General features: G+C 39.8%; 2 protein-coding genes across 2 annotated transcripts; one reads left to right on the forward strand and one right to left on the reverse strand.

The window, feature by feature from the left end:
- The first annotated feature begins 1,580 nt into the window (after positions 1–1,580).
- On the forward strand, positions 1,581–2,136 carry LOC130453293 (histone H2A). The gene has a single exon (XM_056792948.1). It carries the CDS (start codon positions 1,689–1,691, stop codon positions 2,061–2,063), a length of 375 nt encoding a protein of 124 aa, XP_056648926.1. The 5' UTR covers positions 1,581–1,688; the 3' UTR covers positions 2,064–2,136.
- Positions 2,137–2,556: 420 nt separating this feature from the next.
- Positions 2,557–3,007, reverse strand: LOC130453294 (histone H4-like). The gene has a single exon (XM_056792950.1). It carries the CDS (start codon positions 2,954–2,956, stop codon positions 2,645–2,647), a length of 312 nt encoding a protein of 103 aa, XP_056648928.1. The 5' UTR covers positions 2,957–3,007; the 3' UTR covers positions 2,557–2,644.
- Positions 3,008–16,562: the final 13,555 nt, after the last annotated feature.

A 16,562-nucleotide genomic window follows, 5' to 3' on the forward strand; every position in this document is an offset into this window, starting at 1 on the left:
CATCTTACACAGCGCACGTCCATGTTGCACGTGCTCTGTCCGTGATGGAATCCTTGGCACCTGTAGCATTGTACAGGTCCGTCGTGTTTTTTCTGTTCTACCACACTTATTTTCGTGTGGCAGAGATATCTCAGATTTTTGTATGCCTGCTCTTCTGCAGGCTCGATAACTACCATGTATATTGGTAGTAATTTCCTGGTGTTATCTTGATTTTTTTGCGTATAGCTAGTCAATTGCCATACTTTTTTCGGTTTTAATCCTATTTCCCTCAGCTCGGTTTCTACTTCCGGTGCTGGGGTGTTGACTGCTAGTCCTTTAATCACTAGCTTTCTTTCTTTTTCCTCTTTGAGTGCGTACGTGTACCACTCTATTTCTTTGTGCTCGCTCAGGAGCATCTTCATTTTATTGAAATCATCCACTGATTGCGTGGTGATCTTTCCGGTGTGGCTGCCCATTTTGCATTGGGCGTTTATGCTTCTCTGTATCAGTTGTTTCCTGATAACAGTCCACATCAGTGGGGATTTCAATATGATTGGAGGTGGCCTCCTCTCTGGTTTTTTTTGTTTTTCCTCTTCGTCTCTCTTTATTTTTTTTAGTTCTTCTTCTATTTCCTTTCCGTTTTCGTTGTTGTCGGTTTTATTTTCTATCGTAAGTTTGCTTTTCGCATTCTTACGTTTTCTTTTATTTTTCACTTGCGTGAAATCCTCTACTTCCATTGGGCAGTCTTCGCTGCTTGAGTCCTCCATTACTATTGTCTGGCTCTCGCATGTTTTGTTTTCCGTTTGGGTTTGTCCTTTATTTTGGTTTTTTTCATTTTGCTCTAGCAGTTTTGTCAGTTTACTGCCTAGATTTTCTACCATTTCGGTCAAGCTATCGATTTTTGTAAGTTGCATTTCAATTGTTTTTCTTAGGAGCTTGTTTTCTTCCACCGTTTTTTTTTGTTCTTCGTTCATTCGTTTCAATTCTTCTTCCAGCTTCTTGTTTGTCGCTTCGAGCGTTTTCGTCTTCCTCTCTCTCGATGATCCCCTATCGTAGGGTTTTTCCCTACACTTTGGGTTTTCAGGCTCCATGCCTGTACTCTCGTCTGTATTTCTCTTTTTTTTTTAAATTCTCTAAAATTGCCTGAAATTTAAAAGTTAAATATTTGTCCGTACTAGTGTACGGAAACTTTAAATAGCGGAATTCTCCGCGCAATCAAATGCTTTATTATAAGACTTTCCTCATGCGAAGAAAATCTTAAAGCTTATAAAATAAATGTGCCTGACTGACACAACCTGCAATAAAAGTTTTATTTGGGTCTTACCCGCGTCCGCTTTCGTTTCACTGCACAGTCACAGATGTTCACTCACCGTAAACTCAACAGGACCGTAACCAGCCCCACGAATTACTTCCGAATGAATCCCAACAGTGCACCCACACGCTCGATAAACACACAATGAATCTCCAGTTAACAGCACTTATGTCCCTCTCTTTTATATCAACGTACGTAATTCTAATAGGCTCCGCCCTTCTACGTTTGCGCATTTGCTATAATTTCATTGGTAGGGCATGTTAATATAAATAGATAGGTCGAGTGTAAATTTTTTGTTTAACAGTTAGTTTCGTCGCATCGGTTGCTTCATAGTTTTCAATTGACAAAGTTCTATTTTTTTTTTGTTTTGGAAAAAGAAAAATATATATAAAAAAAAATGTCTGGACGTGGTAAAGGTGGTAAAGTAAAGGGAAAGGCAAAATCTCGCTCAAACCGAGCTGGATTACAATTTCCTGTAGGACGTATACATCGTTTGTTGAGAAAAGGCAATTATGCAGAACGAGTCGGTGCCGGAGCTCCAGTATATTTGGCAGCTGTTATGGAATATTTGGCAGCCGAAGTACTCGAATTAGCAGGAAATGCTGCTAGAGATAACAAAAAGACCCGTATAATTCCAAGGCATTTACAATTAGCCATTAGAAACGATGAAGAATTGAATAAATTGTTGTCTGGAGTAACCATCGCACAAGGTGGTGTTCTTCCTAACATTCAAGCTGTACTTTTACCGAAAAAGACAGAAAAGAAAGCTTAATTCTTTATTAATTATATTATTTTTCTTTATTTTATCGAAATACATATGCATAAACCGGCCCTTTTAAGGGCCACAATTTTTTTATTTTTATATATATATAAAAGAGATTATAATATAGTTAAATTTTATATATATATATATATATATAGTTAGAGTTAGAGTTGAGATAGAAGAGATTCTCGTGTAACGTACTGTTAGATAAAAAAAAAATAAATAAATGTCCTGATATATAAGAAAACTTATCATCTGTAATAATAACTGGAATTGTGGTTGGTTAATGTTCCTCTACTCGCTTATGTTCTTATCTATATGTATTTATGTATGTATGTATGTATGTAGTATATATCTATGTGTATATGTATGTGCGTATCAATAAATGCGAGGTTGTTCTTATATATAAGAAGAGAACAAACTAATGTGTAAGTTATTTTTTTTTTTTTTTTTTTATTTTCATATTCAAGCAAAATATGTTGTGGTTCTGAAAAGAACCGTTTTTTTTTTTTTTTTTGTATATATACATATGCTATGGGAAGAATGCGATGGAGGACATATTCTTCTACTTCAAATATGAAAAATGAAAATTAACCACCAAAACCATATAAAGTACGACCTTGACGTTTTAAAGCATAAACAACATCCATAGCCGTTACCGTTTTTCTCTTAGCATGTTCAGTATATGTTACGGCATCTCTAATAACATTTTCCAAAAACACTTTCAAAACTCCACGAGTTTCTTCGTAAATTAATCCCGATATACCTTTTACTCCTCCACGTCTAGCTAATCTTCTAATAGCAGGTTTGGTAATTCCTTGGATATTATCACGTAAAACTTTTCGGTGTCGTTTTGCACCCCCTTTTCCAAGTCCTTTACCACCTTTTCCACGACCGGTCATTATTTTTCTTTTATTTTGTTTTTTCTATATACCTAAAACAATCCGATGATAACTTCGAAAAGACTTCAAAATACTGACCTAAGAATTTTCCCTAATCTCTTTATAATACCTATCGGCTCCGCCCATTAGAAAAAGTACGCACCAATCCCAGATTAGTACTCCGTAATGTTGGGCAAAGCTATAAAAGAAGGTCATAAATAAATTTATCTCCAGTGTATTCGTAGTAAAGTGCTGTAAACTGCAAGTAGCGTTGCTGCTGTTGTTGTTGTTGTGACAGTGAAGTGAGGTGAAAGCGGACTCAGGTGAGATACTGATAAAACTTTCCTTCTTTTTCAGCAGGTAGCTGTGCCTTGACACAGCCTTTTATTTATAATGCTAAAAAACATTTCTGCATGAAAGAATTGTGTTTATCAACACATATTTGATTGTGCGGAACTATCCGTTTTTTTCGAAACAGCCGTACTTATCAGTACGGCTTAAACTTTTCTTTTAGGTAACTTTAGATACCAACCAAAATAGGAAAACCGGGACCGAAAGCAACAGGCATGGAGCCTAAAAACTCCAAGAATAAGGAGAAAACAACTGAATTATCCAAAATCATAATTCAGCAAAAAGCTGACTATGAAGCGCTGGGACAACAAGTCAAATCCCTCGAGGAGAAAATGAAAAATTTGGAAGATACTATATACGATAAAGACAGGCGAATTGAGTACTTAATGATCGAAAATAAAACACTGGACGACGAAAACGACACATTGGTAGAAGAATTAAGAAAGAAGCTAACCGAAATAGATGAGTTGAAAACTCAAATAGCACCAATCGAAGACTGCCCTATGGAAGGAGACTTCACGGAAGTAAAAAACAAAAAAAAAAGGAAAAAAGCAGATAAACAATCCTCAGACGAAGAAGAAGAAACATCAACGGACAATCAAATCCAAGAAGAATTGGAGAAAATAAAAAAAGACGAACAAAGGAAACAGACAAAACCGGAGAGAAGGCCACCTCCGATAATTCTAAAATCCCCACTGATGTGGACAGCACTACGCAAACAGCTAGTACAAAGAAAAATCGATGCCCAGTGTAAAATGGGAATACACACGGGCAAAATAACGACGGCGACTAAAGACGACTTTAACAAGATGAAGATGCTCCTGAGCGAGTATAAGGAAATTGAGTGGTATACATACCTACTCAATGAAGAAAAGGAAAGGAAGCTCGTCATAAAAGGACTTGCTGTTAACACCCCAGTGTCGAAGGTAGAGGAGGAATTGAAGGAAAATGGACTTAGACCGAAGAAAGTATGGCAGTTGACAAGCCGTACTCAAAGAAATCAGGACAACACACGAAAACTACTACCTATATACATGGTAGTAATAGAACCGAAAGAAGAACCAACTTATAAGAAGTTGAGATACCTCTGCCACACAAAAATAAGTGTGGTAGAACAAAAAAGGCACGACGGACCTGTACAATGTTACAGGTGTCAGGGATTCCATCACGGACAAAGCACGTGCAACATGGACGTGCACTGCGTGAGATGCGCGGGAGCGCATAGAGCGGCGGAATGCACGCTCAGCAAGACGGAAAAACCGAACTGCAAGAACTGCGGAGGAGAACACCCCGCAAACTACAAGGGGTGCCCGAAACACCCGAAAAAGACGGAGAACAACCAAGCAAGGAACACCACGCAAACAGGACGTACTTACGCACAAGTTGCGAAGAAAACAACGAAGACAGAAGAAAAAACACCGGAGCTACTGAGTATGTTGCAAAATATGCAGATACTCATAGCAACACTTATCGCCCAACAAAAATAAACCACAAGAGGACACCCCCCGACACGGTAATTCTGCATTTCACAAGGAAATGTAGAGTTATACATCGGGGACAGCTATAGAGAAGGCGAAGGACCACTCGGACTAGATCTTTTCCTATCGGCATGAGGTAGGAAGAGGTTTACCCGAGGCCGCGAAACACACACACACACGAAGACGTCCAGAACAAGAAGCCAAGAGTGTATAGCCAACAGGCTAATCTCTTTAATAAAAAGATAAGACATCCCAGAATCTCCCATAGACCTAAGGGGAGAGGAGGGATTCTACACGCGAAACTGCGACGTGAAAGAGGATGAGGACCTGTCGGAAGTGACAGGGGGTGGTTGGAATGTTCTTCTTCGCACCCACCCGTGGATTTATCCGGGGGTGGATGTCTAGAGGGACGGGCTCGTCTCAAGGGAAATGTGTGTGTTTATCTCCAGTTGCTTTCTTAGAGCGCTTCGAGAAGGTCGCAAGTACGGATTAAAGGACTGCTGTATAATCGGTCACTGTTTTATTTTAGAAAACACACCGGTAAACGCAGGGTCGCCTACTGCGATTAAAAATTCTCGCTGACAAAGAAACTCGTATTATTAGTGTATACCATTGCAAAAAATGCCCCTTTCGGGGCTTTGTTGCTCTACCTACCTGCCCTTTTCGGGGCTTTTTTTTATAATGAAATAAACCCTTTCGGGGGCAAGTGTTTCAAGAACCAACGTGAGTCCTAGGATCAGCCAGTTTCAGGTGAATATTATTTTCATTTTTATAAAACACTAACAGGCAATCAAAAGGGTCAGGAATTCTTTAACCGGGGAGGAAACTCCCTCCGGCAGTGAGTCCGCTGTCGGCTTTGATAGCCAACTCTTGTTAGGTACTAACAAAGGATTTCAATTCTCGAAATCCTTATTTCTTATCCTCACTTGATCTGACTCTATCGATCTTTTATTTCACCTATTTCACTTTTGAAAATGCCCCGAGTACCCCGTTCCCCCATTCAAACCCGAAGTAAACCTGTTTCCACCATCGATGAATTCCCACCACTCCCTACCAACCCCAATTCTCCTTCTGAGGAGGAAACCTTTGCAGAATTGGTCGCAGAATACTCGCGGTACAGTCCAAATCAATTCACCCAAGTTCGTAATGCCATTGAGTATATCAAACGGAAATCACTCGAGAATAATAGAAGCTCCTCACCAACACCATCTGCGGATTCCTATGCTTCTAGGGTCTCGCAGAAATCGTCCAACTCCAAATCCCAGCGTGTTGATTATACCCGACAAGGCGCGATCCCCAAAAACAAAATTCCCCCTCTAAATTCCAAGTCAATCTCAATACCTCAAAAGCAAAAAAAAAATACCCAAAATACCACTAAACCCCAGGCACCAAGTCAAACCCAGACTCCCAGAACCCACCAACAACCCCAGACCCCCAGAACCCACCAACAATCCCAGACCCCCAAAACCCACCAACAATCCCAAACCATCACCCAAACACTCAATTTGAGAAACCTCCCAACTAAATATACCTCACAGAGAGAGCTCTACAATCTCCTCAACACGCAAGAGCTGTTGAGGGGACAAATGAGCTTTCTCAAAGCTAACCCCAATGGAACCGCCCTCCTCAAAATTCCTTCCACGTTTCATCACGAAACGTTGGCAAGGAAAATCCGTTACGCCATAGGCGACGAGAAAATCGTCGTAATCCCGATAAACCCTCCCCAAAGAGCCCAAAAACCCCTCACCACTAAAACCAAAAAAACCACCTTTTCTCTGGTCTGCAAGAATGTAGACCAATCCTACACCGAAGAAGAGTTCCTGGAGATCCTCTCTATCCTGAAATTCCCTGTCCTTAAAACTTGGAGAATTATAGCTAGATCCACGAATAAACCCACATCCATGTTCCGAATTATTACAGATTCCGAAACCGCCTACCATCACGCCCTAACCAAGGGTATTAACTTCCACGGGCTTCCGCACTACTGCGAAGCCTCAAATTCAAACACCATACCCGCAGTCCCCAAATACTGCAACCGTTGCTCATCTACCGGCCACTCCGCAGACACCTGCATTGCCAAACCTATTTGTCCAACCTGTGGTGCTTCTGGTCACAAGCCAGAAAAATGCCCAAAAGCTAACTCCCCTACCTGTAAAAATTGCGGCGGACCTCACCCCGCCTTCCACCCCCGCTGTCCGAAAAGGATTGAAACTCCGAAAGCCCCCCAGGATACAGCCCCAGTCACCCTAGAAAAACCTCAAACCCCTTACGACCTGTCTACTGACACTAAAATCCTAATCGAAATCCTGGCAACAACAATAATGAACGCCATCCCTACTTCTCGGGCGCTAGTAGCCGAAACGCTACAACGCCTCATTCCCCCTTTTTACGGTTATAATTGTACCGTAACCAGCGGCGTGGGTAACCGCATTCATTTCGCTTTCACCCAAAAACCAAACACGTCCCACTGAAAAAGTGTAGGTTTAGCCCTAGCAACGCCATTTATGTCAATACTGACATAACCCCCATTCCAAGCCGCCTAAATGACTTCCAAGCCCCTTCTAATTGATTCGATCCATAGAATCAAGAATTCCGTTGCGAAAGGGACCCTCCTCATCCTTCCTCAATTTCCTCAATAATAGCTCCCATATCAATCAGATAAATTCCTACCCCCAACACCCACCCTCATTTTCATCCATCGTCGGAGTTGCAGGTTTTCTGCGGTTTCCCTGCAACCTGGAGAACCGATTCTCCAGACAAATGTCCGACGATAGGGAATAATACAGCCGCAGCTGTACCCGCCCACCCCCAATTAGATTAAGAAAAAACAAAAAATAAACAAAAAAAAAATATATAAAAAAAAAAACCCCCCAAAAAAAAAAATATAAAAAAGAAAAAAAAATCTTAACAAAAAAAAAATGTAACTGCACCGCTAGAGGCAGCCGAGCAAACACTTCCCAACTAAATATCCCCACACCCAGCCCTGCAGAGGAAAAAATTCCTATATCAGGGCCTAATGCAAATCATAACCAAATTACCAAAAAAAAAAAAAAAAAACCCTTCCTTCCTAATTTTTCACAACGAATCTCTCTCTCTCTCTTTAAATTTATCTCAGTTGCTTTCTTAGAGCGCTTCGAGAAGGTCGCAAGTACGGATTAAAGGACTGCTGTATAATCGGTCACTGTTTTATTTTAGAAAACACACCGGTAAACGCAGGGTCGCCTACTGCGATTAAAAATTCTCGCTGACAAAGAAACTCGTATTATTAGTGTATACCATTGCAAAAAATGCCCCTTTCGGGGCTTTGTTGCTCTACCTACCTGCCCTTTTCGGGGCTTTTTTTTATAATGAAATAAACCCTTTCGGGGGCAAGTGTTTCAAGAACCAACGTGAGTCCTAGGATCAGCCAGTTTCAGGTGAATATTATTTTCATTTTTATAAAACACTAACAGGCAATCAAAAGGGTCAGGAATTCTTTAACCGGGGAGGAAACTCCCTCCGGCAGTGAGTCCGCTGTCGGCTTTGATAGCCAACTCTTGTTAGGTACTAACAAAGGATTTCAATTCTCGAAATCCTTATTTCTTATCCTCACTTGATCTGACTCTATCGATCTTTTATTTCACCTATTTCACTTTTGAAAATGCCCCGAGTACCCCGTTCCCCCATTCAAACCCGAAGTAAACCTGTTTCCACCATCGATGAATTCCCACCACTCCCTACCAACCCCAATTCTCCTTCTGAGGAGGAAACCTTTGCAGAATTGGTCGCAGAATACTCGCGGTACAGTCCAAATCAATTCACCCAAGTTCGTAATGCCATTGAGTATATCAAACGGAAATCACTCGAGAATAATAGAAGCTCCTCACCAGCACCATCTGCGGATTCCTATGCTTCTAGGGTCTCGCAGAAATCGTCCAACTCTAAATCCCAGCGTGTTGATTATACCCGACAAGGCGCGATCCCCAAAAACAAAATTCCCCCTCTAAATTCCAAGTCAATCTCAATACCTCAAAAGCCAAAAAAAAATACCCAAAATACCACTAAACCCCAGGCACCAAGTCAAACCCAGACTCCCAGAACCCACCAACAACCCCAGACCCCCAGAACCCACCAACAATCCCAGACCCCCAAAACCCACCAACAATCCCAAACCATCACCCAAACACTCAATTTGAGAAACCTCCCAACTAAATATACCTCACAGAGAGAGCTCTACAATCTCCTCAACACGCAAGAGCTGTTGAGGGGACAAATGAGCTTTCTCAAAGCTAACCCCAATGGAACCGCCCTCCTCAAAATTCCTTCCACGTTTCATCACGAAACGTTGGCAAGGAAAATCCGTTACGCCATAGGCGACGAGAAAATCGTCGTAATCCCGATAAACCCTCCCCAAAGAGCCCAAAAACCCCTCACCACTAAAACCAAAAAAACCACCTTTTCTCTGGTCTGCAAGAATGTAGACCAATCCTACACCGAAGAAGAGTTCCTGGAGATCCTCTCTATCCTGAAATTCCCTGTCCTTAAAACTTGGAGAATTATAGCTAGATCCACGAATAAACCCACATCCATGTTCCGAATTATTACAGATTCCGAAACCGCCTACCATCACGCCCTAACCAAGGGTATTAACTTCCACGGGCTTCCGCACTACTGCGAAGCCTCAAATTCAAACACCATACCCGCAGTCCCCAAATACTGCAACCGTTGCTCATCTACCGGCCACTCCGCAGACACCTGCAATGCCAAACCTATTTGTCCAACCTGTGGTGCTTCTGGTCACAAGCCAGAAAAATGCCCAAAAGCTAACTCCCCTACCTGTAAAAATTGCGGCGGACCTCACCCCGCCTTCCACCCCCGCTGTCCGAAAAGGATTGAAACTCCGAAAGCCCCCCAGGATACAGCCCCAGTCACCCTAGAAAAACCTCAAACCCCTTACGACCTGTCTACTGACACTAAAATCCTAATCGAAATCCTGGCAACAACAATAATGAACGCCATCCCTACTTCTCGGGCGCTAGTAGCCGAAACGCTACAACGCCTCATTCCCCCTTTTTACGGTTATAATTGTACCGTAACCAGCGGCGTGGGTAACCGCATTCATTTCGCTTTCACCCAAAAACCAAACACGTCCCACTGAAAAAGTGTAGGTTTAGCCCTAGCAACGCCATTTATGTCAATACTGACATAACCCCCATTCCAAGCCGCCTAAATGACCTCCAAGCCCCTTCTAACTGATTCGATCCATAGAATCAAAAATTCCGTTGCGAAAGGGACCCTCCTCATCCTTCCTCAATTTCCTCAATAATAGCTCCCATATCAATCAGATAAATTCCTACCCCCAACACCCACCCTCATTTTCATCCATCGTCGGAGTTGCAGGTTTTCTGCGGTTTCCCTGCAACCTGGAGAACCGATTCTCCAGACAAATGTCCGACGATAGGGAATAATACAGCCGCAGCTGTACCCGCCCACCCCCAATTAGATTAAGAAAAAACAAAAAATAAACAAAAAAAAAAATATATAAAAAAAAAAAACCCCCCAAAAAAAAATATAAAAAAGAAAAAAAAAAAATCTTAACAAAAAAAAAAAAATGTAACTGCACCGCTAGAAGCAGCCGAGCAAACACTTCCCAACTAAATATCCCCACACCCAGCCCTGCAGAGGAAAAAATTCCTATATCAGGGCCTAATGCAAATCATAACCAAATTACCAAAAAAAAAAAAAAAAAACCCTTCCTTCCTAATTTTTCACAACGAATCTCTCTCTCTCTCTCTCTAAATTTATCTCATTCATTGTGTGTTTATCGAGTTGCTATAGCGGTTTAGTATATTGACATTTCTTATATACTTACAAAAAAAAAAATAAGATGGCTCGTACTAAACAAACTGCTAGAAAATCGACTGGAGGGAAAGCTCCTCGTAAACAATTAGCGACGAAAGCCGCCCGTAAAAGCGCACCAGCTACTGGTGGAGTAAAAAAACCTCATCGTTATAGGCCAGGTACTGTAGCTCTTCGTGAGATAAGACGTTATCAAAAGAGTACCGAATTACTTATTAGAAAATTGCCGTTTCAACGATTGGTTCGTGAAATAGCACAAGATTTTAAAACAGATTTACGTTTTCAAAGTTCAGCGGTTATGGCTCTCCAGGAAGCTAGTGAGGCTTATTTGGTAGGTCTATTCGAAGATACTAATCTGTGTGCCATTCATGCTAAAAGAGTCACCATTATGCCCAAGGATATCCAATTGGCTAGAAGAATTCGCGGAGAACGAGCATAAATACAAATTTTTTTTTTTTTTTTTTTTATATAAAATTACATTTTATCTATTTGATTATAATAGATTTTTTGTTTTATATATATATTGTAAGTAAAAACGGTTCTTTTCAGAACCACAAATAATTTAACATTTATGATAGTAGTATAATATTTTGATATAAATATAGGATGTTCGTTTGAAAACATTGAAATATAAAAGAAGGATGTGATTGTTGATTGGGTAAAGAAGACGCACGCACGCACGCGCACACACACACACACACACACACACACACACACACACACACACACACACACACACACACGCACGCACGCACGCACGCACGCACGCACACGAGATAGAGAAAATTATTATTTTTAACTAACAAATTTTAGACAATATCGACATATAATAATTGAAAGTTTATAAAACAGATTAGATCTACTATATCGTAGGTAGGTCGAGACAAATCTAGAAGGTGGTAACAACCTACATTACATCGATCGATGAAAATGTTATATATAACATAACATATCAATTAAACCGAAATTCAAAAAATTCTTGTTTCATCAAAACAAACATTATTTGTTTTTCATTTTCTTCATAAATAAATGAAAAAATTGTGGCCCTGACAAGGGCCATTTGTTATTATTGTCGATTGTCGTCGTACCCATCATCAGTCCGATAATACTTCTCGATTGTTGTACTATCTTTCTGTCAGAAAAAAAATATTCTTTTTATTTCTTCTTTTTAGGAGCGGCGGCGGCGGCTTTTCTTGCTTTAGGAGAGGAACTGCTAGCAGCTGCTTTCGCAGTTTTAGGTTTTGGTGCTTTCGGCTTTTTCGTGGGACTGCCTTTATTGGATTTTTTTGCTTTAGTAGGATTCTTCGTTTTAATTTCGGATGATGCGGCACTGGCTGTATTGGTAGCGGCGGCGGCGACTCCTCCTTTAGCCGAAGATTTTTTATCTGTTTTTTTGGCAACTTTAACGCCTTTCTTATCAGTAGTTGGTGTTGTTGTTGTCGAAGTTTTTAAAGAAGCCGCTGCTGTACCTGTCGTTTTTTTGCCTTTATTAGATTTCTTAATACTTTTCGATTTATCCACTCCTCCTCCTGCAATAATAGCATTTCTTTTTGCAGCTGTTACAATTTTTTTGGATTTAGTTACGCCTGGAGTAGAAGCGGCTGTTTTCTTTTTCTTTTTGTCAATAGCATTCGTTTTAGCCGAAGTACCACCAGTCGAAGTTGCCGAAGCTAACTTGAACGATCCGGAAGCTCCTTTACCTTTAGTTTGTACCAAAGATCCCGATACTACAGATGCTTTCAAATATTTTTTGATGAATGGCGCTACTTTTTCTGCATCAACTTTGTAATTGGCAGCAATGTACTTTTTAATTGCTTGTAAAGATGAGCCTCCGCGTTCCTTTAAACCTTTGATCGCATTGTTTACCATTTCCGAAGTCGGTGGATGAGATGGTTTGGTCCTAGGATTTTTAGCTTTTTTTTCCTTTTTATTTATTGGAGACGACGAAACCTGCGGTGAATTAGACGCAGACGTTGCGGTTACAACCGAAGTTTGATTTTCTGTATCCGCCATAACTACTAACAAACAACCTTGAGAGTTATTATATCGTCGATAAACTACACTAAACTGATATAAAAAAAAAAAAAAAAATATTGGATGTACTTTTATATTTAGTTTTATAAAATTTCACCTCTCTATATACTTAAAAGTATAAAAGACTTTTAATTTTTCGCGTGTAATGAGTTACAAGAGGAGTCATTCAAATAAAGCGGACGGAAGACTGAACGAACGAATAGAACTAAGTTAAAAAACGAACCTCATAAACCAAACCAACCTCAAAAACCTTGGTTTCTTCGAGATTTTCGAATCGAATGTAATGAAAAAAATTGACAAATAACTAACTAAGGTATACTTCGAACTTTCGCCGAAGTTTTACTATAATTTAATAATTGCTAACAACGTTTGTTATTAAAAAAAAGTACCACTTAAAAATGGTTAAAAATTTATTTCCGTCGATGCTTAGCACTTTAGATATAATTTCGAAATTAAATAAAAGTCCTTCATAAAATACAATGAATGTAAATTGAAACGTGTCTATTCACAATAATTACAAATATTTAAAAATATCAAAACGAATTGAAATAATACCGCAATTATCATTTGAACGGTGACATGTCTACCCTGATTTACGCGACACGTTTCTACTATATGTTCCCAACTAATATATTATTATGAGTATTTTTCAATAACAATGTGTTCCGACATACTAAATATAAGAATAATATCAAATTTCAATATTGGAACCCGCGTATATTTCATTTTAGATATCGAATGGTGGGTGAGTGGTAGTAGCAAATTATAATTATTACAATAAATTGATTGACTGATTAAATTTTCTTTGAACGAGCTACTTCGCTCTATTCGCAACTATGTCTGTCTATTACAATATTTAATATTTTATCCGACATTTTTTATTCTTTTTTACATTGTATAGTTGTATAGTATATTATTTTAGGAAATGAACATATTTTATTTAAAATTTCAAACCAATTTGAAAAGAAAAAGAAAGTGTTTATAACATAATTTCAAAGACGCCACAAAAACTACTTTGACAACGGCAACCGACCAACCGCTTTGTATGTTTTATCTTACCGACGGTCGGGTTTTTTTTTTGCCTTTAGCCGACAGTGAATTAGTATATGAAACTTTTTTAAACAAAAGCGACGTTAGAAAGTTTTTTTATATATATATATATATATATATATATATATATACATAATTTTCAGTTAAGTGGAATATCAATTGAATTAAAGTCAGTCAGTCGTTCGTTCGTTGTTATCATATATAAATAAAAAAAAGTAGTATTGTGGTTCTGAAAAGAACCGTTTTTTTTTTTTTTTTTTTTTTGTCGATGTTACCATTTAAGTAAATAAAATAAAAAATTTTCGGTCAATATAGTAGATGTGTTATACTTATTATTTAGAACTAGTATATTTGGTAACGGCTTTAGTTCCTTCACTGACTGCGTGTTTTGCTAATTCTCCGGGAAGCAATAATCTCACTGCAGTTTGAATTTCTCTACTTGTAATTGTTGAACGTTTATTATAATGAGCCAATCTGGATGCTTCGGCGGCGATTCGTTCGAATATATCATTAACAAAACTATTCATTATACTCATAGCTTTACTCGATATACCGGTATCAGGATGAACTTGCTTAAGTACTTTGTAAATGTAAATAGCATAACTTTCCTTCCTCCTCCTTTTTTTCTTTTTATCGGCTTTCGAAATATTCTTTTGAGCCTTTCCGGCTTTTTTCGCTGCCTTTCCGCTAGCTTTTGGTGGCATTATTTCTCTTGAAATAAAATAAAAACACTCGAATGACGTACCGTTTTTATCGAAAAATGGGTAAAATTAGCAGTTAACAGACACACACACATTTCCCTTGAGACGAGCCCGTCCCTCTAGACATCCACCCCCGGATAAATCCACGAGTGGGTGCGAAGAAGAACATTCCAACCACCCCCTGTCACTTCCGACAGGTCCTCATCCTCTCTCACGTCGCAGTTTCGCGTGTAGAATCCCTCCTCTCCCCTTAGGTCTATGGGAGATTCTGGGATGTCTTATCTTTTTATTAAAGAGATTAGCCTGTTGGCTATACACTCTTGGCTTCTTGTTCTGGACGTCTTCGTGTGTGTGTGTGTTTCGCGGCCTCGGGTAAACCTCTTCCTACCTCATGCCGATAGGAAAAGATCTAATCCGAGTGGTCCTTCGCCTTCTCTATAGCTGTCCCCGATGTATAACTCTACATTTCCTTGTGAAATGCAGAATTACCGTGTCGGGGGGTGTCCTCTTGTGGTTTATTTTTGTTGGGCGATAAGTGTTGCTATGAGTATCTGCATATTTTGCAACATACTCAGTAGCTCCGGTGTTTTTTCTTCTGTCTTCGTTGTTTTCTTCGCAACTTGTGCGTAAGTGCGTCCTGTTTGCGTGGTGTTCCTTGCTTGGTTGTTCTCCGTCTTTTTCGGGTGTTTCGGGCACCCTTTGTAGTTTGCGGGGTGTTCTCCTCCGCAGTTCTTGCAATTCGGTTTTTCCGTCTTGCTGAGCGTGCATTCCGCCGCTCTATGCGCTCCCGCGCATCTCACGCAGTGCACGTCCATGTTGCACGTGCTTTGTCCGTGATGGAATCCCTGACACCTGTAACATTGTACAGGTCCGTCGTGCCTTTTTTGTTCTACCACACTTATTTTTGTGTGGCAGAGGTATCTCAACTTCTTATAAGTTGGTTCTTCTTTCGGTTCTATTACTACCATGTATATAGGTAGTAGTTTTCGTGTGTTGTCCTGATTTCTTTGAGTACGGCTTGTCAACTGCCATACTTTCTTCGGTCTAAGTCCATTTTCCTTCAATTCCTCCTCTACCTCCGACACTGGGGTGTTAACAGCAAGTCCTTTTATGACGAGCTTCCTTTCCTTTTCTTCATTGAGTAGGTATGTATACCACTCAATTTCCTTATACTCGCTCAGGAGCATCTTCATCTTGTTAAAGTCGTCTTTAGTCGCCGTCGTTATTTTGCCCGTGTGTATTCCCATTTTACACTGGGCATCGATTTTTCTTTGCACTAGCTGTTTGCGTAGTGCTGTCCACATCAGTGGGGATTTTAGAATTATCGGAGGTGGCCTTCTCTCCGGTTTTGTCTGTTTCCTTTGTTCGTCTTTTTTTATTTTCTCCAATTCTTCTTGGATTTGATTGTCCGTTGATGTTTCTTCTTCTTCGTCTGAGGATTGTTTATCTGCTTTTTTTCTTTTTTTTTTGTTCTTCACTTCCGTGAAGTCTCCTTCCATAGGGCAGTCTTCGATTTGTGTACGTTCTTGTATTTTTTTCTCATGAGTTTTTATCTCATCTCTCAATTCTACAATTGTGTCTGCCAATTTGTAGTTATCGGCATTGTTTTCTTTAATAATGTCCTCTAAGGACTTAATTTGCTTGTCTTTAGCAATTAACGTTTGTTCATAATTCCTCATTCTCTCTTCGAGGGATTTAATTTGCTGTCCCATCTTCTCAACCAGCGCTTCATAATCAGCTTTTTGCTGAATTATGATTCTGGATAATTCAGTTGTTTTCTCCTTATTCTTGGAGTTTTTAGGCTCCATGCCTGTTGCTCTAGGTCCCGGTTTTCCTATTTTGGTTTGGTATCTAAAGTTACCTAAAAGAAAAGTTTAAGCCGTACTGATAAGTACGGCTGTTTCGAAAAAACGGATAATTCCGCACAATCAAATATGTGTTGATAAACACAATTCTTTCATGCAGAAATGTTTTTTAGCATTATAAATAAAAGGCTGTGTCAAGGCACAGCTACCTGCTGAAAAAGAAGGAAAGTTTTATCAGTATCTCACCTGAGTCCGCTTTCACCTCACTTCACTGTCGCACTTGTTCACTCGTCAACACTTAGCAACAGCGCCCGCAGTTAACAGCCACACATTTCCCTTGAGACGAGCCCGTCCCTCTAGACATCCACCC

Source organism: Diorhabda sublineata, chromosome 2 (genome assembly GCF_026230105.1).
Source record: "Diorhabda sublineata isolate icDioSubl1.1 chromosome 2, icDioSubl1.1, whole genome shotgun sequence".
Taxonomy (NCBI): Eukaryota; Metazoa; Arthropoda; class Insecta; order Coleoptera; family Chrysomelidae; genus Diorhabda; species Diorhabda sublineata.

What these genes read in the sequence shown, in the direction of transcription:
- LOC130453293 (XM_056792948.1), top strand. Translation starts at nt 1,689, where the DNA reads ATGTCTGGACGTGGTAAAGGTGGTAAAGTAAAGGGAAAGGCAAAATCT.
- LOC130453294 (XM_056792950.1), bottom strand. Translation starts at nt 2,956, where the DNA reads ATGACCGGTCGTGGAAAAGGTGGTAAAGGACTTGGAAAAGGGGGTGCA.